This window comes from Orycteropus afer, unplaced genomic scaffold (genome assembly GCF_000298275.1).
Source record: "Orycteropus afer afer isolate SDZICR_OR568_19922 unplaced genomic scaffold, OryAfe1.0 scaffold00067, whole genome shotgun sequence".
NCBI lineage: Eukaryota > Metazoa > Chordata > Mammalia > Tubulidentata > Orycteropodidae > Orycteropus > Orycteropus afer.
The window spans coordinates 11,714,071-11,738,955 of record NW_006921654.1 but is presented as its reverse complement, the minus strand read 5'-3'; the positions used below and the strand labels follow the sequence as shown (position 1 = coordinate 11,738,955).

The window sequence follows — 24,885 nt, the reverse complement described above, 5'->3', positions numbered from 1 at the left end:
TGCCCAACCTTCCTTCCGAGGAGTGGCTGGTGGGTTTGAACCGCCAGCCTTCTGGTTAGCAGTCAAGTGCTTTAGCCACTATGCTACCAGAGCTCCTAGTCTGTTGTTTTTCTAGCTGTCACTATCATTGCTCTTATAAACCCTCCGCTTCAGCCACATCAGGCTTTTTTAGTCGGGGCACAGGGGACATTTGGCAATTTCCGGAGACATGTTGGTTGTCATAACTGGGAGGTGCTACTGCATTAGTGGGTGGGGGCCAGGGCTACTGCTCCACACCCTCAAATACACAGGACAGCCCCAACGACAAAATTCTCCAGCTCCAGTGCCAGTAAGGAAGCTCTGGTGAAATAGTGCCTGTGGCACTTGACTGCTAACCAGAAGGCTGGCAGTTCAAACCCACCAGCCACTCCCCAGAAAGAAGATTGGGCAATCTACTTCTGTAGTGATACCGCCTCGGAAACCCAAGGAGTGGTCACTATGAGTGCGATCCGGCTTGACGGCAATAAGTTTTTTGGGTTTTTTTTTTAATGTCAGTAGGGTTGTGGATGAGAAACTCTGAGTTAAGCTGATCACTCGTTTCTGACGTTGCCTGTGACTTTCCTGTCTCGAGCCAACGATGGAAAAACAGGTTCGTCTATTGTGCCACCCCATTCTACCCATAATGGGCAGCTGGTGAGCTGGCTGAGAATTCAGAAGCCTTGCCTGGGTGCTCTGGGAGAGAATGCCGCCGTTTACCAAGGTGCAAATCACGTGAGGACTATTTCTCCTCATTACTTGTATTTTCCAAGGTGCTGCGTTCGTGGTGTTTTGTGTGTAGCTGGTGATCAAACATTTTAGTGTTGCCTCAGTGAGGGTCATCTCAAGAATGATGAGAGATTCTCTGGAGGAACCAGAGCCGCTCTACTAGCCCACCTGTCACTGACTTGCCGTTTGACTTGAAGCCAAATATTGATATTTTCTGGTGTTTATTTCAAAGAGCCCTGGTGAAAGCACTTCAGTGCTAGCCAAAAGGTTGGCAATTTGAACCCATCAGCTGCTCCTCGGGAGAAAGATGAGGCAGTGTGCTTTTGTAATGGTTCTAATCTGTCATATAAATCAAAAACCAAACTCACTGTCATCGAGTTGGTTCTGACTTAGAGCAACTCCTCCTTGGGTTTCTGAGGCGGTATCTCTACAGAAAGATTGTTCAGTCTTCCTTCCAAGGAGTGGCTGGTGGGTTTGAACCGCCAGCCCTCTAGTTAACAGTTAGATGCCTTAGGCACTCCACCGCCACCAGAGCTCCTGTAGGATTGCTGTGAGTTGGAATCCACTCGATGGCAGTGGGAGCGGGGGTATTTATTTCCCATCTAAAGGCAGTTCGATATCCTCATAGGAAGCAGTGTGTTGATATTTATTGCATCACCTTTTAAATGATTGTTGAATGAGTGTGTGGCTTTCCCATTTTAGAAGACTGATTAATCAAAAAGATCAAGAACCACTGCATAGTGAACTATCATTTGGTACTTACACTTGTGCTGCCCTTTTTAATTTGTTTATATTTTTTTGTTATTGTAGTTTGGGTGAAAGTTTACCGTGCAAATTCATTTTCCACACAGCAGTTCATTCACGTTTCGTCTCATCACATTGACTGCAGTTCCTCGCAATGTAACAGCTGTCTTCCCACTTCCTCCCCATAGTTGCCTCTTCCCTGTGTCCTTCCCTCCCATGACACGTGTGCTTTTTATGGGAGGGAAATTAGGTCAATTTTCAAATCATTGTTTGGGGGCAAAAGTAGCTTATCGGAGACTGGCCCACTTTTTCTGTGAAGGCCAGAGAGTAAACGGTTTAGGCTTTGAGGGCCATGTGATGTCTGCCAGTGTCATTTCTGCCACCGTATCTCACGAGCAGCCAGACAAGTGAATGGGGATGGCTGGTCAGGTAAAACTTTCTGTACTAAAATAGGTGGCAGCCCTCTGGTAGTTTGCTGACCTACTCTGAAACCCTCTGCATTTCTTCCATCTTTGATGACGTTGGATTTTGAAAACGAAAAGGTTTTGTAAGTGGAATGAGTGGGTATGCTGAGTAACCCCTTGTAATGATTGCACTTTGTTTGTCCTTCTTGTAGAGATGTGGTATGGTGTGTTCCTGTGGGCACTGGTCTCCTCTCTCTCCTTTCATGTCCCTGCTGGACTGCTGGCCCTCTTCACCCTCAGACATCACAAATATGGTAGGTTCATGTCTGTAAGCATCCTGTTGATGGGCATCGTGGGACCAATTACTGCTGGAATCTTGACAAGTATGTTAGACATTAAAATACCAGTCAAAATGTTTCATATGACCAGTCAGTTTATTCCAGGGCCCATTTTACTGACACGTCTGTGTAGGATGAAGGAAAAAGAATAGCTGTTAGTCACACGTCCTGTTTTTAGTGTGCTCCTCCCCTCCCACACTTTTAATGCCTCATTATCTGGCTTCCTGACTCAACTTTCCTCATTGGCTTCAAGGGGGTGATGTTGGCCTTGTGAGAAGTCTTGTGAGATGGGTCCCTAGTGAAAGAGAAAGCCTTGGCCTCTGGGGAACTCCAGCTCCATCTTAGCAGCTATCACTTAACTGGTAAATTAAGTTCACCAGGATGGCTGTCGAATTTACTTTAAGGATGGAAGAATACCGTAGTGACAAGAATTCTTTTTTAGAAAACTATCTGGTTTGTGTTCTGGTTATTTTTTTATTTTTGTCTTTTGTCTCCTCAGGACTTTCTGAAGAAGAATTGGAGTTCCACTGCTACCAATTTTTTTTTAAACCTGAGTGTTTTTTGTTTTTTTCTCATATCACAGGGCACAGTTACAGGGATGACTAAGTTTAAGTTACTTTTAAGTTTATAAGTAAATATAAAAAGCATGTTTATTTTATATAAATGAAATATAAATAAGCAAAAATTAAAATTTTCCATTGTAACCTCTCTGTATACTTCTGTTTGCATTTTGGTTTAGTACATATTCCTAGGTACATGTGTAAACATAAACATTTTTTAAAAAGAGAAACACGATATTTCTACTGATGTGTAACCTTAAGTTTTTTCCTGAAAATCGAAACCCTGAGCTTCTGTCAGGAGCTCCCTCAGCTTCCGTCAGGAGCTCCCTCAGCTTCATGGCCTGAGTGTTTTTGACACAAAGCAGCCTACTTTGCCTGTGTTCTGTAGATGATACAACTGTGGTCATGAGGGGAAGGAACCAGTTTTCTCCTATCTGCATTAAGGCATTTCTGTAAACGGCCTTATACAATGCTTTTAATTGTATCACCTACTGCTGGCTCTGTGGAAGCCCTCTGCTGCACTCTCCTTCCTGGATTACTGGTTCCCAAGAACTCTCTTCAGTTTTCTCATCTAAAATAGGAATAATAATTCCCAGCTCATACACTTAGGTGATAATTAAATGAGCTAATGCACATAGGAAGCACGTAGCACACCTGATGCCTAGCCGTTGTGCGGTAGATGTGTGATCATTTCCAACGTCAGGGCTCTGCTCCCTTCCCGTTGGACTGCTCCCTCAGATACGCTCTTGGTTGTCTTCCCTTCTTCATCATCCATATCTAACTTCAGGGCCCAGTTCAAAGTCCTTAAGCTTCTTTCTGTCCAACCCACTGTTTTTGGAGTTGAGTCACAGAGGGCCCCAATTAAATATAAGTGCTTTTGCATGTTATTAATGCAGTATATTCATTGCCACTGGAGGTGGGCATTTTAAAGTCGTAAATGTTCAAGGCAACCAAGGGATGTATTGATTAACAGTGTTCTTGTTAACTATGTTCATGTGCCTTCATATCACATAACTGTGTAGACATTTGATTAGGACCCTTTGTATTATCTTGAATTATTCAAAACCAGTGTTGCCTATGCCTCCTGTCTTAGATTCTGAGTCCTATGAGAATAGGGGTGTTCTGGTTACCTAGTGCCGCTCTGACAAGAATATATACCACAAATGGGACGGCCTTAACAAACAGAAGTTTTATTCTTACAATTTGGAGGCTTTAAGTAAGTTCAAAGTGCCAGGCTCTAGGGGCTGGGTGAAAGTCCCTCAACCTTGGGGTCCAGCTCTGCCTTCTGCTCCCAGCCCACTGGAGCTAGAGGCATTTCTTCACTCAGACAGCCGCTGGCTGCTGAGGCTGAGAAGCACCAAGGTTGACAAGTAAAAAGGCACAGTCCCAATGTTACCAAACCACACGGTAGGCCATTAACCTAAGTCCATTTAAGTCCCAAGGTCGGCAGAGCATGAGAGACTGCTGAACAAACGACACAGCTACATGCAGGGTCCAAGCGTGCCATAAACTAGAGACCATTCCCCAAGGCTTCTCCTTATATACGGGAAGCAGACCACATTCCAAAAAGAGCTCTTAGCTGCTCACAGTAGATTCCACCATGGAGTTGATTACACGGCTCATCATGGGGAATACTGCATCCAGCTGCCCAGCCACTCAACCAGGCCCGGCCAAGTTGACACACAAACTGAACTACCACAAGGGGTAACATAATACAAAGTAGTACCCTGCAAGTACTCCTCCAGTGAGTGAACACACTGTGACCAAGGAAATTTTGCTTGGAGCATTTTGGAAGTGGGGTCATCTGGGAATTTGGGATCTGTTCTTTTTAGACCAAGATTTCCTTTGGTTTTTGTGTGCAGTGCTGAGTCCCTGTAGCAACTCTGATGCATATCTGGGTAGATGCAGAGGTTTCAGTTTGGTGTGTTTTTTTAGTTCCTAGGAAATTACAGTGACTAACATCATGAAAACAAAGACATAGGCAGCAGGAAGGAATCCCTGAGTGTCTCTTGGCTTCATTCATCCACCCCGTGGAATGAAGAGCAACTCTATAGGTGGAGAGGCCCTGCCTTAGTGTCCCCTCTCTTCAGCTTCCCACCTTTTCTACTCCCACCTCCATCCACTGTTTGAAGGGATGGGACTGGGATTCTGTGGGCTTCTCTTGAAATACTTCTTACCGAGAAATGTTTTAAATTAATGTTTAAATTTGATGACTTAATTTAATCACACAGAAAGAATCTTTATCATTTATTGCCAGAAATTTATTAGGTACCTTTTCAGAGCTAGACACTGGGCTAATTGGCATGGGGAATAGAAAGAGGTTTTCAAGTTCGTAATCAGGCCATGTGGGAATTGGTTTCTTCTTGACTTTATTACTTCCAGAGGATTCTGTTCAGTAAATCTAGAAGACTCTCTGTTTCAAGGAATGGCATTTAAACATCTGAAAGCATGTATCAGTGATTTGAAGACCGTGAGGAATATTGAAAATCTAGAGCAGTTCGTAGAAGGAGGGCCAACAGAACATTTCCATAATATTTAAACTTCAAAAATCTTTGCTATTCTCTTTATGGTGGAATTTCGAGTACTGTATTTTCCTGATTGTGTTAACCTTGATTTTTATTTTTCTATACGTTTTTGAATTTTCAAACAGGTGCAGCAATTGCTGGAGTTTACCGAGCGGCAGGAAAGGAGATGATACCATTCGAAGCCCTCACCTTGGGCAGTGGACAGACGTTCTGTGTAGTGGTGGTTTCCTTTTTACGGATTTTAGCTACTCTATAGCATATATCCTTGTGCCATGATGCCAAGAAAAGTTAATAAATAAACCTAAGATACAGAATCTTCAAAAAGAGTATATAATGGAATGTAACATTTTCTCATTTCTTCAAATGGAAGCAACTTGGATGAACAGTTAGATGAAGGGTGTCATCTCAGCCATTTCTTCAGTTCAAAGCTCCGGGAAGTGAAGATTCCTATCATTCTCAAGCAAAAGAAAACAAGTTCCTTCGCTTTCATTTTTGTGGTTATTTAATTTAAGCAGCTTTTTACCTTTACCCAGACCAACGGGGCTCCTCGGTTGGCACCTCTTACACTGTAATACTGTGTGAGAAAATGCAACACTACATCTTCAGAGAGAAACTATGGGAAACACTGGTTTATTTTTAAGCAGAGCATACTGTACTAAAATTTCAGTTGATCTAATTTTGATTAAAATGTAGTAAATTCCTCATTAACTACATTTACATGACAGTAAGTGCCAAGTAGGTTGTGGCTGAGTGTAACTTTGACAATAAACATAATGAACAGGAAAAAAAATACCTAAATGTGACACTAGCAGTGCTGTGGTTCTGTTGTTTAAAGAAAGAGGTGACTATTGAATGATGTGACGTTTTGTGGATAACCCACTTGACGTCTGATTATTTAACATATTTTAAGAGATGTGAATTTGTGTTTTATGCATATTATCAAAATAAGCTTGTTAATCGAAAACTTTTTTTCCCTGCCAAAATCCCTGTACCACCTTTTCTTCTCACTTTTATTCTTTTAATTATTTTTTTTATTTTTACTTTTTTTTTTTTTTTAAGTTTTATTGGAAATATACCCTATTTGAACTGGCTTGGGTTGGAAATTTTAAGCCAGATAGATTAGGACACACTGTGGGCATTTAGGCACAAATAACAAGATACTTTAAGAAGTCTGTATAGTTTTTCTTAGTGGCTTTTGTTTATTAATGAATTTGAGAAATTGTAGAAGTACAATTTAAAGAACAGTTGGTCATTGATTTCTTGGTCTTAGTTGGTTACCCACTTTTACAGTATTGGGTGTCAACTCCCAGGACATGCCTACAGTTTAATGTTCAGATATCCCCACTCTGCCCTTTTATTTTCTTCCAGGAGAAAGTGTACCCTTCAAAAGAATTAAATATCAAAGTTTTAAAAATTTAATTTTAGCTACTTTTTCATTCTGCTACCTGACTTTCTTTCTCATTAAAAGGCCTAAAAACTGTGACCCTCAAAAGGGAAAGGATTGCAAAAAAAATGAAGTATCTAACTTGATCTTTACTATCTAAATGGTTTTGTATGGCATATGATCATTGTTGTTAACTGTTTTCAGAATTGGTTTTTGGTAATTAAGTCTGACATTTTTAAAGGAAAGTTTTCATTACGAGAGTAAGACTAATGACCCATGAGGACACGTACATGAATGAGGTTATCTATTCCGTTTAAAGCCATCTGGACCCTGGCTTCTGATTAGAAAATATCAACGGGGGACCATTTACCAGGGAAAGTGATAGAGGAATATTACAGATCACAAAAATTAACTGGACATTTTCTTTTTTTGACTATTGAGCTATTAGACCATTTATCAAAACTCTACTGACAAACACGTAGGCTGGGTGGGAGTAAGTAGAGTTGGACTGCAGGCAGATGGCCTTACACATTCCCCGGCAGGCTTCCTCTCCACTGCCCACATCGTCTTTCCAAGAAGACTGAGTTCAGCACTCCATTTTTCAGTTCAAGGAGCTATATCATTTTGAAAATCTCTCCAGGCTAAGACATTTGGGGACATTGGATCCTTTATTCTGGAAGGTGATTTTTGATTATCTCTACTGAAAGATAACTCCTGTTAGAATTTTTGCGCAAAACATTCTTTTGGCTACAACTTCACAAACTAAACGTGGGCCATGAATTCGCAGCCCCCCCAACCCCAATACTCATTTTTTAATACGTTGATCTACAATTAAAATGTTTGGTTATTTCAAAACTAACGCATTTTGAAAGGTTTCTTTGTTTCTGTTTCACTCTTTTCGATGATCTGTCCTTGTAAAAACACTTCAAATGTAAAATACATCTTCAAATTATTGAATGTTTCATCTTCCCCAGTATGTGAAGTATTCTCCTGTGAATAAATATACAGAGAATTGTACAGATTGAGCTACGATAGTTTGAAATAAGTTTTCGGTGAGAAACTATTTGAATGATAAAGAATGTCTATTCCTCCTCATTTTTGTTTTAGTTTCTTGTCTCAAATACACAGTTATTTGGGGGGGTGCTTGTTCAGATGGGAAAATACTGATATTTGTGTTGAACATTTTATCCTATTATATGTAGTTTCTTGAGGATTTTCACCAGTTTTTCTTCAAGACTTAATGCAACCCACCCCTCTCAGCTGTGTTTCCGCTTTTCTTTTTGAGGTAAAAGCATTTGATGAAAACTTTGTAAGTCCACAAACAAAGGGGTAATGATTATTCCAAGAGAACGATGTCTTTCTTTCTCTGACCTGCCTTCCACTGTGTGTTATTCGTGAATTTTTTTTTGCAAAAAAATAACTTTTTACAAAAGGTTTAAAGTAATGAGAAAAAGTCCTCCTTACGTTTTTAAGTTTTTTAATTGTATGTTGGCTTTTGATTCCAATGTCTTTTCTAGCTGCTCTGGTTTGAATTAAGTTCTTATTATACTACAGTGCATACCAGCCTTCCCTGAGGAACATTTTCCTGGAATGTGAAGCCCTGGTGCCATTAGTTTTCCACATGCAGAAAGTTTTGTGTACCTGAATTTCTTAGGCGTGCACTCCATAAGGCTGGTTATGACTAAAATCAGCTTAACTTTTTCTATTAGATTATTTCACTAAATGCTGCAGTCTGAATGATCAAATATTTGTACAATGGGAAATTATTTAAGTTTTATTTTTCTACTAACATTTCTAATTCTGATATAAATGTTTATCAATAAAGAACTACTTTCACTGCTGTGAGCTGGAATTGTATTTCTTTTTCAGTGGCCAGTGAGTTTAATCTTTTTAATCAAATCATCAGACCTGTTTCTTGGCTTTTATAACTCGGTACTTAATGTATATGTAAGCAGGGAGTTCTGGTGGTGCTGTGGTTGCACATTCAGCTGCTAACGAAAGGATGTTTGAACCCGCTAGTTGCTCCATGGGATTAAAACGAGGCAGTCTGCTTCCGTTAAGATTTACAGCTTTGGAAACCCTGTGGGGCAGTTCTACTCTGTCCTGTAGGATGGCTATGGTTGGTATCAACTCTTTGGCAGTGGTGTTGGTTTTTTGTTTTTCGTAGCATATATGTTTATGTTCAACTTTTTACTAATTTACGGTGGAATTCTTGTTCAAAGATGGGATTAAAGTGTACATAAATGTAAACTTGAGTCTTACTAATCCCACTTGTGGGCCATTGAAGCCCAAGGAGCACAGTTTACTCAGACACACACGGCATCACTGTGAGGCTGAGTGACTGGCAGCTGTTTTAGTCTAGGACACACAGCCAGTCTGGTCCAGGCTATTAATGAGGAGCATTTTTCAGTTGAAGACAACCAGCACAGCTGTACCTAGTAGGAACAAGAGGTGTGTTAGTCATTGATGTCATCTGCTTTTGCTGGATTATTGCCTCCCATAATTGCATTATAATTATTTTTTTAATTATGGTGAATATATACGTAACACATCATATTCTATCTGAGCAATTTCTGCAGTTTAGTGACATTATTAAGTCAGGCACCCATTGTTACCCTTTTCCAAATCATTCCACTATTAACATAACTAGTCCCCTAAACAAAAATTCCCACAAAAATTGTTAATTTGAAAAAAATAATAGATTATATGTGGTTGTACTTCCGTGTGTGTTAACGTTAAGGGAGGATTCCAGTTTATGTTGTCTGACTTTTAGAATATTTCCACAAACAGGCAATTTTACTTTCAAGCACATAAATTAAATCGATGAGCTGAGGTAATGCTAAGGACTACGAGTCCCAGCATGCACCGCTTCTGCACGGAGTCCTGTGGCTCCTGTAGGCACCACAGCAAGCGCCTGGAGGTGTTGGCCCGGAAGTGTCGTGATTTCCACCATGTGGCACTCTGCGCGTGCGCAAATCCTGCGGCGCGCACTCTCGCAGTCGTTGGTGCAGCTCTATGGTCTTTCCCTAGTGCTCCGCTGTTAGGGGTAACCGCGGTGGTCTTGCAGGTTGGCGTACCCCGCGTGGCAGTGACATGGAAGAATTCGACTCCGAAGATTTTTCCACCTCAGAGGAAGACGAAGACTACGTGCCGTCAGGTGAGTGATCCGGCCTGAGGCGAGCGGCTAATTGTCCCGCCCTTCACGTGAGGCTCGCGAGGTCCTCGCGTGCAACATTCCCGGGGGTTCTGGGAGACTCTGTCCTCGAGCATACTAACCTCTCAGGCTACGCGCGGCCCCTGGCTCCCGGAACGTGCGCACGGGCACATTCACGCAGCAGCTTCTCGGGGCCTGGCTTCGACCGAAACGCGGGAGCCAGCACGTGAACACTGCCCTGCTTCTGGGGAACGACATCGCTGTTTTTTAATGCTTTTTTTCCTTAACGGCGAGCTGAGCGTTGGAAGTTATCTTCAGTACTTCAGGCATGAGGGTATTGCTCACTAGTATCACCGCCAGGGTTGCTCCATCTGGTTGGTTTTTGCACGCCCCTGGGCAGGCAGGCAGGCCTTACCATGAAAGTGAGCTGATTTCTAGTAAGTTCACGTTATGAATTGCATTTTGCCACTTGGAAATTTACACCCATTGTGCTCTTCTCAGGACTTTTTTTAAGCATCTCAGATCGAATGTGCCCAAAATAAATTTTGTCACCCAAGGCTTTGCCGTTCCCCACTGTGCATCTTCCCTGTACTTCCTCAATTTATTGACAGGTATAAAACTCACTGCCACCGAGTGGTCCAACTCATAGCGACTCTCATTGGGTTTCTGAGAGGTAAATCTTTACCCAAGTAGATTGCCCCATCTTCCCTCCGTGCTGCAGCGGCTGGTGGGTTTGAACTGCCAACCTTCTGATGAGCAGTCAAATACCTTAGGCACTGCGCCATCAGAGCTCCTTATTAAGCATTATAGTGACTGTGAATACCTGTACAGTTACTGAGGTTAAGAAACTTAGGCGTCATCTTCATTCTTTCTCTTGGTACAATCCATCAATAAGCTCTGTTTGGTCTTTGGAAAATTAGTTTCTAACCACTTCCTTACCAGATGCCTGACTACCATTACTCTTTGCTAGTTGCTTCTTGTTTTCCCTGATTCTCCTCTTGTTTACCAATAGTCTGTTTTTCTAATAACAATCAGAGTGAACTATTTAATACTAGTTTTCATTTAAATCAGTAGTGAAATGCTTCTAAAAGGCTTGTGGAAACCAGTGCTTCCCCTGTGCATGCGCCCCCCCCCCCCAATAAACTATGCAGTCTTCTCCCCAGGAGCCTGCTTTTCATACTTTTAATTTCATAGTCCTGTTGCCTGTTGACTCCCCCCTTGGAAGATACAGTGTTAGCTCTTTTTTAAAACTCCTCTGACCTCATAGCCAGAGAGTCCCTGGGTGATGTAAATGTTTAACTTACTAGGTTGCTAATCAGAAGATAAGAGCCTATCTACCTAGAGAGTCCTTGGAAGAAAGGCCTGGCAACCTACTTCAGAAAACTCAGTTCTACTCTGAAACACAAGAAGTCTCCATAGATTGGAATCAACTCAATTGATACTAATACCTCATTTCCCTCCCAACACACATGCCCTTCTACCTTCAGCCTCAGACTGCCAGCCTGCCGTCATACCAATGCCTTAATTTTGATTAGATCAGTTTTCAGTGATTTTTTTTTTCGTAGTGACTGTGAATAGCGCTTATGGCAAAACCATTTGATAATCTCTTGTGCATGTGACTACTTTTCTGCACAAGTTGTTTTCTCTGAAATTAATGTTGTTGTTGTTGTTTGCCATCGCTTAGTTATCTATCTACTTAATACTAACTTGATTAAATCCTGGGAGAATTTGCCGAAATCATCTTCCATGATATTCAGATTCATCAGGTAATTTTTCACTTTGATCTGACCTGTTCCAGAATGACTTGGTTGTTAGTTAAATCTATTGCAACTTTGAACGTCAGGTCTTCCACTGTCACCATTCTAGGTGTTCCCTTTGTCTCCCTTCTGTGTTGGATTCTCTGTACCTTGGGTCCCACATTATGTCTAGTGGTTTCTCACTGTGGTTTTAATTTGCATTTACCTAATAACTGGCAGAAGGCTGGCGGTTCAAACCCACCAGCCACTCCTCGGAAGGAAGGTTGGGCAATCCTACTTCCGTAGTGATACTGCCTCGGAAACCCAAGGAGGGGTCGCTATGAGTCGGGGCCGACTCGACGGCAAATAACACACACACACACAATAACTGGCAGTCTGCATCCCTAAAAATCATTCTTGTTAGTTGCTGTCAAGTCATTTTGGACTCATGGCAACCCTATATGTGCAGAGTATAACTGTGCACCGTTGGATTTTCCAGGCTATTTCAGTGCCGTGGATTGCTTAACATGGACTTTCTAGCCATCGTCCTCCATTTTGTGTTGTATTGTAATTCCTAGTCTCTGTGTCTGTTTATGGAAGTGAGCCAGCAGTGGGTTTAGAACAGCTAAGGAGACTAGGAAGGGAGCTGGTGGCAGTTTGGAACAGCTAAGGAAGACCAAGGAGCTCTGGTAGCATAGTGCCTAAGGCACTTGACTGCTTACCAGGAGGCTGGCAGTTCAAACCCACCAGCCACTCCTTGGAAGGAAGATAGGGCAATCTACTTCTGTAGTGATACTGCCTCGGAAACCCAAGGAGGGGTCGCTATAAGTCAGATCTGACTCCACAGCACATAACAACAACAACAACAACAAGGGAGACCAAGAAGTGAGCAGAGTGGGGGGACTTCCGGTAAGATGGAGGAATAGGCAGACAAGTGATACAGACCCTCTTCAACAAAGAAAAGAAAAAACAAATTGATCCTGGAGCCCTGAGCTTTGAAAGGAACTATACAGAAATGGATTGATTATGCACCAGCTAGTGGAAAAACCTGAACAAAAACTGTAAGTATAGACATGGTCAGAGCTGCGGACTGTCAACTACTCAGACGGGACCAACAGCCTGAATGTTTCCAAGTGGTGGGACCTGAAAATTGAACTAAAAATCAGCCCTGGTCACCAAGGGCTGCAGGGACGACTGCATTGGTGGCCTTTGACTAGGAAGGGAAACGGCAAGAAGGGAGACAACCTGAGCTGTTGACTTTCCACTGTCTGGAGGGTGCAGCCATTTTGATTGTTTACACACAGCAGCCATTTGGATATTTAAAGTGACTGAGGGTGTAGCCATTTTGAATGTTTATAAGTGGCAGCCATTTTGGATATTTAAAGTGACCAAGGGCACAGCCATTTTTTTTTTATTGTGATTTGGATGAAAGTTTACAGAGCAAATTCACTTTCTATGCAACATTTCACACACACATTGTCTCATGACATTCACTACAATTTACTCCAATGCAACAGCTCCTCTTCCACTTCCTCCTGATAGTTACCTCTTCCCTCTGTCCATCCATCCATGCACTCCTGCCCCCTGAGCTGTCTCCCTGTGCATAAACTACCCTTCTTTCTCCCATGATAGTTCTCTCCAAGGAGTGTATTTATCTCAGGTACATGTTCAACTCATATGCCTGTCTTTTGTTTGGCTGGAAGCCACAGGTATGGGTTCAATTCCAGACCTGAAGGGCAGCTAGGGGCCATAGTCTCAGTGGTTCTACTGGGCTCTATCAGACCAGCAAACCTTTTTTTTTCCCCAAAAATGATTTTGAATTTTGTTGCACATTGTTCTCCCTCTCTATCCAGGATCTCCTACAAAGATCCCCTTCTGAATGGTTCATAGTAGTAAGCTGGGCATGATCTACTTCTTCCGGTCTCATAGTCATATAGGCTGAGGATTACATGGTGTACCAGTCGTGAGGACTAATTGTTTCCATGAATCTTTGGTTGTCTTCATTCTTTTTTGCTCTGGATGAGGAGAGAACCATCGTTGCATCTAGATGGCTGCTTGCAAGCTTTTAAGATCCCAGTCGCTACTCACCAAAGTAGGAGGTGGAACAATGTGTTGTGCAGTTGAGCTTGATGTCCCCTGGTGCAGCCATTTTGAATGTTTACAAGCAGCAGCCATTTTGGATATTTAAAGTGACCGAGGGTGCAGCCGTTTTGAATCTTTACAAGTGGCAACCATTTTGAATTTTAAAGTGTTAACATTCTCATTTGGATTCCAGGGACCTAAGAATAGGCTTTGTTTGCCAAGGTCAGCAGGGACATAGGAGAGGCTGAAACAGGAAAGGAGACAGGTGGTGAGTGTTTAAGTGCTGTCAACTAGTGAATAGAGGAGCACAGCACAGTACCCTGCTTGTGTATTTACGTAGATAACATACAAACAAAACAAAGAAAACGAAAATCTTGGGCAAGTCACTCCAACATCTAATCACCACTTAAATATAAACACAAAAACGTAACAATGCCACGGAGATAACAGAGCATCACACTCCACACAAAGAAGCAAGATAAAACATGGCAAACAAGGGACCAGGATACAGACCCAAAACACATCCCAGAGGAAGAGGCAGCTTTGGAACTCCCTGATAAGGAATTCAGAAGAATTATATTTAGGTATCTTTAACAAATTGAGAGACAGATCAAGGAAAACACAGAGAAAACCCTAGAACAATTTCGAAAGACAATACAAGAACAAAATGACAAAATAAATGAAAGATTAGAAATGATACAAAATCTCCATACAGAAATCTAGGAGATTAATACTAAATTTTCAGAAATAGATAAGACATTGAATGGGCAAAGGAGCAGAAAAGAATCAATGGAAGACAGAATTAGTGACATTGAAGGCAAATACCTGAACACTTCCTTGGAAAGGGATCTGTCAGAGAAAAGATCAAAACAAAATGAAGAAAGCCTAAGGTTCATGTGGGATACGATCAGAAGGAATAACCTACATGTAATCGGAATTCCAGTACAGGAAGAGACAAATAAAACCACAGAGAAAATTGTCCAAGATTTGTTGAAAGAGAATTTTCCTGGTATGATGAAATATGAGAATATATCCATTTAGGAAGTCCAGCAAACCCCAAACAGGATAAACCCCAAAAGAAAATCACCCAGACATATCATCATCAAACTCGCCAAAACCAAAGACAAAGAATCATGAGAGCAGCATGCGAAAAACAAAAAGTTACCTACAAAGGACAACCAGTAAGACTAAGCTCAGATTTCTCAACAGAACCCATGCAGGCGAGAAGACAATGAGATGGTATATATAAAACACTGAAAGAGAAAAATTTCCAACCAAGAATTATGTACCCAGCAAAATTGTCCCTCAAATATGATGGTAAAATTAGGATATTTTCAGATAAGCAGAAATTAAGGGAATTTGTTAAAACTAGACCAACCTTACAAGAGATGCTAAAGGGCGCCCTTTGGACAGAGAAGCAATAACAGCAAACAACAACTGATCATTAACACCCATGATAATATAACCCAGAAACTAACCCAGCTGTGAAAGCATCCAAAGTAAATAAGCCAAGATTGTAAACAGGGAACTAGAAACACCAACTGACAAATAAGGACAACTGCAAACCAAAAAGAGGGAAAAAACTGTCGTTAGAGAACTTCTAGATGGTGGGGATGTCAGGACAACTACAAGATAGAACAGACTGTTCTAAATTTGTGAAGAAAACTTTAAATCACAAGGTAACCTCAAAGAAAAATTATAAACTTTCACATCAAAAAAGAGGACCAGCATAAATATTCGGTAAATACTAAAACAATAGCAATGGAGGAAGTGATAACATCGTGCATAAACAAAACGAGCTCAGCATAGAAAATTATTTGGAACAAAGAAATTGACACCACGAAAAAGCACATAACAAAAACGAAAGCAACAAATTTATATTTGCCAATAATTACATATCTGGCAAGGGACTTATCTCTAAGATATATAGCAAAAGAGTGAATGACCAACTATGGTACATATACATAATGGAATGCTATGCAGCACTAAAGAATAATGTGGAGTCTGCAAAATACTGCATAATATGGATGAACTTGGAGGACATTATGATGAGTGATGTAAGTCAATCACAGAAGGACAAATATTAGTTCATTGTTGTGGAGGATCAAGGAAATAATTATATAGAGAGGGAAACTTTCTTTGTTGGTTGCCAGGGGTGGAAGGGGAGGCGAGGGAACACTCAAAAACAAAATATATATGCATTGACCCATGTCACTTTAGTTTTGTGTATTTCACCGTACATAAATTGTATTTCAATAAAATGCATTTTAAAAAAAAGTAAGCAGAGTGGTTTGGTACAGCTAAGGGAGACAAACTTGTCTGTCAGTTTGTGATAGTGTGGTGGCTTGCGTGTTGCTGTAAGGCTGGAGGCTATGCCACCAGTGTTTCAAATACCAGCAGGATTACCCGTGGTGGACAGATATCAGCGGAGCTGCCAGGCTAAGATGGACTCGGAAGAAAGAGGCCATCCACTTCTCAAAGAATTGGCCAATGAAACCCTTATGCATAGCAGTGAAACATTGTCTGATATATTACTGGAAAACTTTAAGAATAGCCCTAAAACATTGTCTGATATAGTGTCAGAAGATGAGCCCCTCAAGTCAGGGGGCACTCGAGACTGGGGAAGAGCTGCCTCCTCAGAGGAGAGCTGACCTTAATGATGTGGATAGAGTAAAGCCTTCAGGACCTTCATTTCCTGATGTGGCATGACTCAAAATGAGAAGAAACAGCTGTAAACATCCATTAATATCAGAACATGGAATGTATGAAGTATGAATCTGGGAAAATTGGAAGTTGTAAAAAATGAAGTGGATCAATATCTTAGGCATTAGTGAGCTGAAATGGACCGATTTTGGCCATTTTGAATCATACAATCATATGATCTACTATGCTGGGAATGACAAATTGAAGAGGCATTCATCACCACAAAGAATGTTTCAAGATCTGTCCTGAAATACAACACTGTCAGTGATAGGATAATATCCATACTCCTACAAGGAAGACCAGTTACAACTGTTATTCAAATTTATGCACCAGCCCCCAAAGCCAAAGATGAGGAAATTGAAGATGTTTACTAACTTCTGCTGTCTGAAATTGACCAAACATGTAATCAAGATGTGTTGATTATCATTGGTGATTGAAATGTAAAAGTTGAAAACAAAGAACAGTCACCAATAGTTGAAAATATGGCCTTAGGAATAGAAATAAAGCTGGAGATCACATAATAGAATTTTGCAAGACCAACGACTTACTTATTGCAAATTCCCTTTTCTAACAACACAAGTGGTAGCTATACATGTGGACTTCACCAGATGACGTCCACAGGAATCAGACTAAGTACATCTGTGGTAAGAGGTGATGGAGATGCTTAGTATCTTCAGCCAAAACAAGGCCGGGAGCAGATTTTGGCATAGGCAACTGATAATCTGCAAGTTCAAGTTGAAACTGAAGACAATTAAAACAAGTCCATGAGAGCCAAAATATGACCTTGATTATATCTTTCCTGAATTTAGACATCATCTAAAGAATCGATTTGATGCATTGAACACCAGTGATTGAAAACCAGAAAAATTTTGGGATGACATCAAGAGCATTATCCATGAAGAAAGCAAAAGATCATTGAAAAGACAGAAAAGGAAGAAAAGACCAAAATGGATGTCAGAAGAGATTCTGAAACTTGCCCTTGAATGAAGAGTAGCTAAAGCAAATAGAAGAAATGGCAAGATAAAAGAGCTGAACAGAAGATTTCAAAGAGCAGCTTGAGATGGCAAAGTCAGTTATTATAATGAAATGCACAAAGACCTGGAGTTAGAAAAGCAAAAGGGAAGAACACGCTTGGCATTTCTCAAGCTGAAAGAACTGAAGAAAAATTTTAAGCCTCAAGTTGCAATATTGAAAGATTCTATGGGCAATATAGTGGATGATGCAGGAAACATCAAAAGAAGATGGAAGGAATACAGAAAATCACTGTACCAAAAAGACCTGGTCGATGTTCATCCATTTCAGGAGGTGACATATGATCAAGAACCAGTGGTATTGAAGGAAGAAGTCAAAGCTGCATTGAAGCTTTGGCTTTTGGTGAAAAACAAGCTCTAGGAATTGAAGGAATACCCATCGAGATGTTTTCAACTAACGGATGCTGCACTGGAGGCACTCACTCTGCTATGCCAAGAGATTTGGAAGACAACTACCTGGCCAACTGACTGGAAGAGATCCATATTTGTACTCATTCCAAAGAGAAGTGATCCCACAGAATGTGCAAATTATTGAACAATATCATTAATACCACATGCAAGTAAAATCTTACTGAAGAGGAATTAAAAAATAGTTGCCAGCAGTATATTGACAGAGAACTTCCAGAAATTCAAGCTGGATTCAGAAGAGGATGTGGAACAAGGGATATAATTGCTGATGTCAGATGGATCTTGGCCGAAAGCAGAGAATACCAGAAAAAATGTTTACTTGTATTTTATTGGCTGTGCAAAAATATTTGATTGTGTGGATCATAACAAATTGTAGATAACATTGAGAAGAATGGGAATTCCAGAACACTTCATTGTGCTCATGAGGAACCTGTTCCTAGACCAGGAGGCTGTTGTTTGAACAGAACAAGGGGACACTGCATAGTTCAAAATCAAGAAGGGAGTGTGTCAGGGTTGTATCCTTTCACCATACTAATTCAGTTTGTAAGCTGAGCAAATAATCTGAGAAGCTGGACTATATGAAGAAGAACGTGGCATCAGGGTTGGAGGAAGGATCATTAACAACCTGAGTTGTGCAGAAGACACAACTTTGCTTGCTGAGAGTGAGGATGACTTGAAGCAGTTATTGATGAAGATTGAAGACTACAGTCTGCAGTGTGGATTACACCTCACTGTAAACAAAACAAGGAACTCTGGTCGTGGTGTGCCTAAGGCATTTGACTGCTAACCAAAAGGCTGGCGATTCAAACCCACCAGCCACTCCTCTGAAGGAAGATTGGGCAATCTACCTCCATAGTGATACTGCCTTGGAAACCCAAGGAGGGGTTGCTATGGGTCAGATATGACTCAACGGCAGTGAGTTTGGCTTGGTTTTGGTATAAAGAAAACAAAAATTCTCACAACTGGACCAATAAGCGGCATCACGATAAATGGAGAAAAGATTGAAGTTGTCAAAAACGTAGTACTGCTTTGCTGTACAATCAACAGCATAGGAAGCAGCAGTGAAGACGTCAGATGATGTATTGCATTGGGCACATCTGCTGCAAAAGACCTCTTTCCAGTGCTGAAGAGCAAAGATGTCTCCTTGAAGACTGTTGTTGTTTTGTGCCATCGAGTCAGACCCGAATCGTAGCAACCCCTCCTTGGGTTTCGGAGGCGGTACCACTACGGAAGTAGATTGCCCAACCTTCCTTCCAAGGAGTCGCTGGTGGGTTTGAACCCCCAGCCTCCTGGTTAGCAGTCAAATGCCTTAGGTACTATGTTACCAGTGCTCCCACTTGACTCCTAAGATGTGCCTAATCCAAGCCATGGTATTTTCAGTCACCTCATATGCATGTGAGAGCCAGACAGTGAATAAGGAAGATTGAACAAGAGTTGATGTTTCTGAGTTGTGGTGTTGGCAAAGAATGCTGAAAGTACCATAGACTGCTGAAAGAACTAACAAATCTGTCCTGGAAGAAGTGCAGCTGGAATGCTCCTTGGAAGCAAGAATGGCCAGACTTCTTCTCACCTACTTTTGTCATGTTCTCAGAAGGGACTGTTCCCTGGAGAAGGATATCATGCTTGGTAAAGTGGGGGGTCAACAAAAAAGGGGAAGGTCCTCAACAAGATCGATTGACACAGTGGCTACAACGATGGACTCAGGTATGGCAAGGATTGTGAGGCTGGCACAGGACCAGGCAGTGTTTCCTTCTGTTGTACCTAGGGTCTCTATGAGTTGGGAGACGACTCAGTGGTACCTAACAACAACAGCATGCCTGTTTATGGTGGAAAGCTTCTTGAGCCCCACCTTGCCTCACCACCCATTTTGTGATGTACTGTAAATCCTATTCTCTATGCTTCTTTAGCGTGGGATGTATCTTGAGTCCCACCTTGCTGGAGGGTGTGACTCAAGTTACCACCCTTAGTTTCCTTGAGAGTATACGTATGAATGGTCTGGGAAAGTTCATGCTCTAGTTCTGGTTCTACATTTATTCATCATCATCTCACCCCTGGACTTGAGACAGCATCCATCATCTGGCTCATCAGTTTGGGTTTGCCAACCTCTGTGACACCATGAGTTGGAAGAATCTTCCAGACTTACCCACGGACCTGGGACTTGCCAGCCTCCCAGCATCCACCACCATCACGTGAGCCATTTCCTTGGGAGTTTGGGAATTCTGTGAAACATCACAGTGAAGTACAGAACTCAAAGTTAGGAGGGAGATTTTTGAGGGCAGGAGGACAAATTGATGTCAGAGTTGATGGAGTGGCCTGGCAGTTTGGAAAAGTTGGACATTTGGGACGTCTTTAACCTCTGCCTCATTGGGACTGCCTTGTGCTGATCTTTCTAAACGAAATGATTGAAACAGGTATGATCAGTCAGAAGCAGATCACTGGCCTGTTTTCAAGGTGCCTCTGGGTGAGATTGAACCACCCAAGAAAACCTGATGGATCAGTTCTACTTTGTAACACATGTGGTTGCCATGACTTGGAATCAACTCAGTGGCAAAGGGTTGACTGTCTTTCATGTGTCTATTTACCATCCTTGTATCTTCTTTGGTGATGTGTCTGTTCAGATCATTTGCTCATTTTTAGCAACTAGGTTGTTTGTGTTCTTATTGTTTAATTTTAGCGTTGTCTGTTGTGCATATGGGAGTTCTGGTAGTGTAGTGCCTAAGGCACTTGACTGCTAACCAGAAGGCTGGCGGTTCAAACCCACCAGCCACTCCTTGGAGGAAAGTTGGGCAATCTACTCCCGTAGCGATACCATCTTGGAAACCCAAGGAGGGGTTGCTATGAGTCGGGTACAATTTGATGGCACATAACGACAAACAACAACAGCAACAACATTGTGTATACAACTCCCTTGTCACATGTGTTTGTAAAAATTTTGCCTCATTTTGTAGCTTGGATTTTCATTCTCTTAATAGTGTAATTTTGCAAAGCAAGACAAACTTTGATGAAGTCTAACTCAACTCCCTTCCCCCATAATGGTTGTGCTTTTAGTAGCATGTAAGAACTCTACCTAACCCAGCATCACAAAGATACGTGCCTACACTTCCTAAAAGTGTTAAGTTTTATATTTCACATTGAGGTTTATGATTCATTTTCATTTAAATTTTGCATAAGGTATGAGTTACAGGTGTTGTTGTTGTTAGGTGCCGTCGAGTCATTTCTGACTTATAGCGACCCCATGCACAGCAGAATGAAACACTGCCCAATCCCACGCCAGCTCCATGATCCCTGCTATACTTGAGCCCATCATTGCAGCCACCGTGTCAATCCATCTCGTTGAAGGCCTTCTCCTCTTTTGTCGACCATCCACCCACCAAGCATGACATGCTTCTCCAGCAGTGGTCCCTTCTGAGAACATGACCAAAATAGATGAGACGAAGCTGGCCATTCTCACTTCCAAGGAGCATTTCGGGTGCACTTCCTCCAGGACAGATCTGTTAGTTCTTTTAGCAGTCCATGGTACTTTTCAGCATTCTTCGCCAGCACCACAACTCAAAAGCATCAACTCTTCTTCGGTCTTCCTTATTCATTGTCCAGCTCTCACATGCATATGAGGCGACTGGAAATATCATGGCTTGTGTCAGGTGCACCTTTGTCCTCAAGGAGACATCCTTGCTCCTCAGCACTTGAAACAGTTCCTTCACGGTTGACCTTCCCAATGCTCCATGTCGTCTAATGTCCTGACTGCTGCTTCCTTTGGCATCGAGTGTAGAACCAAGCAATGTGAATTCTTTGACAACCTCAGTCGTCTCTTCATTTATTGTGATGCTGCTCATTGGTCCAGTTGTGAGGATTTTTGTTTTCTTTATATTGAGACGTAATTCATACTGCAGACTGTATTCTTCAACCTTCATCAGTAAGTGCCTCAGGTCATCCGCACTTTCAGCAAGCAAAGTTTTATCGTCTGCGTATCTCAGGCTGTTAATGATTCTTCCTCCAATCCTGATGCCACGTTTTTCTTCATATAGTCCAGCTTCTCAGATTATTTGCTCAGCATATAGATTAAATAAGTGTGGGGAAAGGATACAACCCTGACGTACTTACTCCCTTCCTGATTTTAAACCATGTAATGTCCCCTTGTTCCGTTCAAACGACAGCCTCCTGGTCAAGGTGCAGGTTCCTCATGAGTACAATCAAGTGTTCGGGAATTCCCATTCTTCTCAATGTTATCCATAATTTGTCATGATCCACACAATCAAAAAATCAAAATTTTACTGACTTTATTGCATAGTCAATAAAACACAAGTAAACATCTTTCTGGTATTCTTTGCCTTCAGCCAAGATCCATCTGACAACAGCTATGATAGCCCTTGTTCCACGTCCTCTTTTGAATCCAGCTTACATCTCTGGAAGTTCTCTGTCAATATACTGCTGGCAACTCTTTGAATTCCTCTTCAGTAAGATCTTACTTGTGTGCGATATTAATGATACTGTTCTATAATTTCCACATTCTGTGAGATCACCTTTCTTTGGAATGGCTACAAATATGGATCTCTTCTAGTCAGTTGGCCAGATCAACAATCAGTTGGCTGTTTTCCAAATCTCTTGGCATAACTGAGTGAGTGCCTCCAATGGGGCATCCGTTTGTTGAAATATCTCAATTGGTATTCCTTCAATTCCCGGAGGCTTGTTCTTCACCAATTCTTTCATTGCAGCTTTGACTTCCTCCTTCAGTACCATTGGTTCTAGATCATATGCCACATCCTGAAATGGATGAAGTTACAGGTAGAGGTTCTTTTTTAAACATGTGGATGTCCACTTGTTCCAGCACCATTTGCTGAATACACTGTCTTTTTTCCATTGAATTGCCTTTGCGCCTTTGATAAAAATTAGTTGGCCTTGTTTGTGAAAGTTTAGTTCTATACCTTCCTTTCTGTTCCATGCTGTTTTGAATTACTGTAGCTCTGATTTAAAAAATCTTTTTCAAAATTGTTTTGGGAAAAAATTTTCCTTTACCTTTCCATATAAATTTTAGAAACAGTTTGTTAAATCTCTGAGGAGGTCTGGTGGCGTAGTGTGTAAGGCATTTGACTGCTAACCAAAAGATTGGCACTTCAAACCCACCAGCTGCTTTATGGAAGGAAGATGGGCAGTCTTCTTCCGTAAAGATTTACCGCCTTGGAAACCTAGTTGGGGTCACTATGAGTCAGAGTCAACTCGATGGCAGTGAGTTTGATTTGTCAGTCTCTACAGAAAACTCTTTGGATTTTGCTTGGAATTACATTGAATCTGTAAATCAATCTTGGAAGAAATAAAAGTTTGATAATATTTTGTTTCCCAAACCGTGTATGCAGTATACATCTCTACGCCTTTTTAATTTCAAATTTCATTGCTGGTATGTGGAATACAGGCAATCTTTGCACACTAACTGTGTATTTTACACTCATTTATCACTTCTAGAGGCTTGCTAGACTCATTTATCACTTCTAGAGGCTTTATTTTGTAGATCCTATGGGATTTTCCACATGGACGGTCATGTCAACTGAATAAAAAGTTTTATTTCTTCCTTTCCCATATGTATGCCTTTTATGTCTTTTGTGGTTATTAAATTTGGTACAGCTTTCAGTGTGATGTTGAATAGGAATGGTGAGGGTGGACATCCTTGCCTTGTTGCTAGTATTAGGGGGAAAGCATCAATATTTTACCATTTAGGATGACGTTTACTATGCATTTTTCACAGATGTCATTTATCAGGGTAAAGAAGTTCCCTTGTGTTCCTGATTTACTGGAGTGAATTTTGTCAAATGCTTTTTCTCCATCCGTTGATATGTTCTTGTGTAGTCTTCTTTAGTCTGTCAGTATGGTGATATACAGTGAATACTTTCTTAAAAATTTTGAACCAGACTTTTCCAGGATAAAGTTTTATGGTAAGTGAAAATTTTTCTGGTCATGATGTGATTGATTGATTTTTTTTTCTTTCGGTATGTTGCTCAACTGCTAATTGAAAGGGTGGTGGTTCATATCCAATCCGTGGCTCTGCAGGAGAAAGACATGGTCATGTGCTCCCATAAGGATCACAGCCAAGAAAACCCTGTGGAGTGGTTCTCCTCTGTCACATTGGAATCGACTTTGACAGTACCTAACAACAGCTGTTGTGTTTCAAATAAAAGTCTGGAATTTCAGAAAGCTACTTGAATCTCTATGGGGAGGAGTAATCGATTGGTGCCTGATGTGTGCATTCAGACAGGGCACCCAGGCAACTCTTGTTGTCACTGTCTAACGATAGGAGATTTGTTTGTTCCTTCTGTGTTTAACTGGAAGTCTTTAGGCCACTTTCCAAATCTCTTTTATGGACAAGATTCAACATGCTTTTGAAAGATACCTAAGGTGATACTAAGATACCTAAGACATATATTAGTTTATTTTTTGAAAAATACATTAATACAATTGGAATATCAAATAGTTCAGCAGATACTTATAACTCAAGACAGAGAGGGTCCATGTCCTCGTGGATTGTAGAGCCTAACGGGAATTGCAAACATTCAATACTGAGCAGTGGGATGGAAGTTATGGAGGGGGATATATGGACTGCCCTGGAAGTCCAGGATAAGGGAACTTAGACTAGTCTTCAGGGTCAGAGATGAGCTCTCTAAGGAAATGGGTTTTAGATGAAGAATAGGTGAAAGTACTATACAGTGGAAATACCACAACTTGATGTGAAAAGCTTCATTCCTGTCTGTCTGACCACCCTATTATGTGATTTCAGGTGGAGAGTATAGTGAAGATGATGTAAATGAATTAGTGAAGGAAGATGAAGTGGATGGTGAAGAGCAGACACACAAAACCAAAGGGAAAAAGAGAAAGGCTCAGAGCATTCCGGCCAGGTGATGCATCCTCAAGGTCCTTAGAAGCCAGGGGCCCTCCTGGTGCTGGGACTGATGTGGTAGTGGAGTTCCTGCTGACAGCATTCCTTGCTTTTTTCTACTTGAGGGAAACATTTACTGGTATTTTAGGGTTAAATTCTTGGGCTCTGGCAACCTTTAAACATTGTTGACCTTTAAAAACAAAATTTTTA

The 24,885-nt window shown here is 41.3% G+C and overlaps 2 protein-coding genes across 2 annotated transcripts in view; both read left to right on the top strand.

Moving 5' to 3' along the window:
- The window catches only part of TMEM170A (transmembrane protein 170A), a 15,680-nt gene extending 10,109 nt beyond the window's left edge, over positions 1-5,571 (top strand). The window contains exons 2-3 of the mRNA XM_042780877.1: positions 2,105-2,206; positions 5,441-5,571. Of these exons, the coding sequence (XP_042636811.1) occupies positions 2,105-2,206; positions 5,441-5,571 (233 nt within the window). The remainder of the gene's footprint in view (positions 1-2,104; positions 2,207-5,440) is intronic.
- Positions 5,572-24,563: 18,992 nt separating this feature from the next.
- CFDP1 (craniofacial development protein 1) overlaps positions 24,564-24,885 on the top strand; it is a gene marked incomplete at its 5' end in the record, with an annotated part of 110,437 nt that continues 110,115 nt past the window's right edge. Inside the window, one exon of the mRNA XM_007940370.2 lies at positions 24,564-24,694. Coding sequence (XP_007938561.2) covers positions 24,564-24,694 — 131 coding nt within the window. The remainder of the gene's footprint in view (positions 24,695-24,885) is intronic.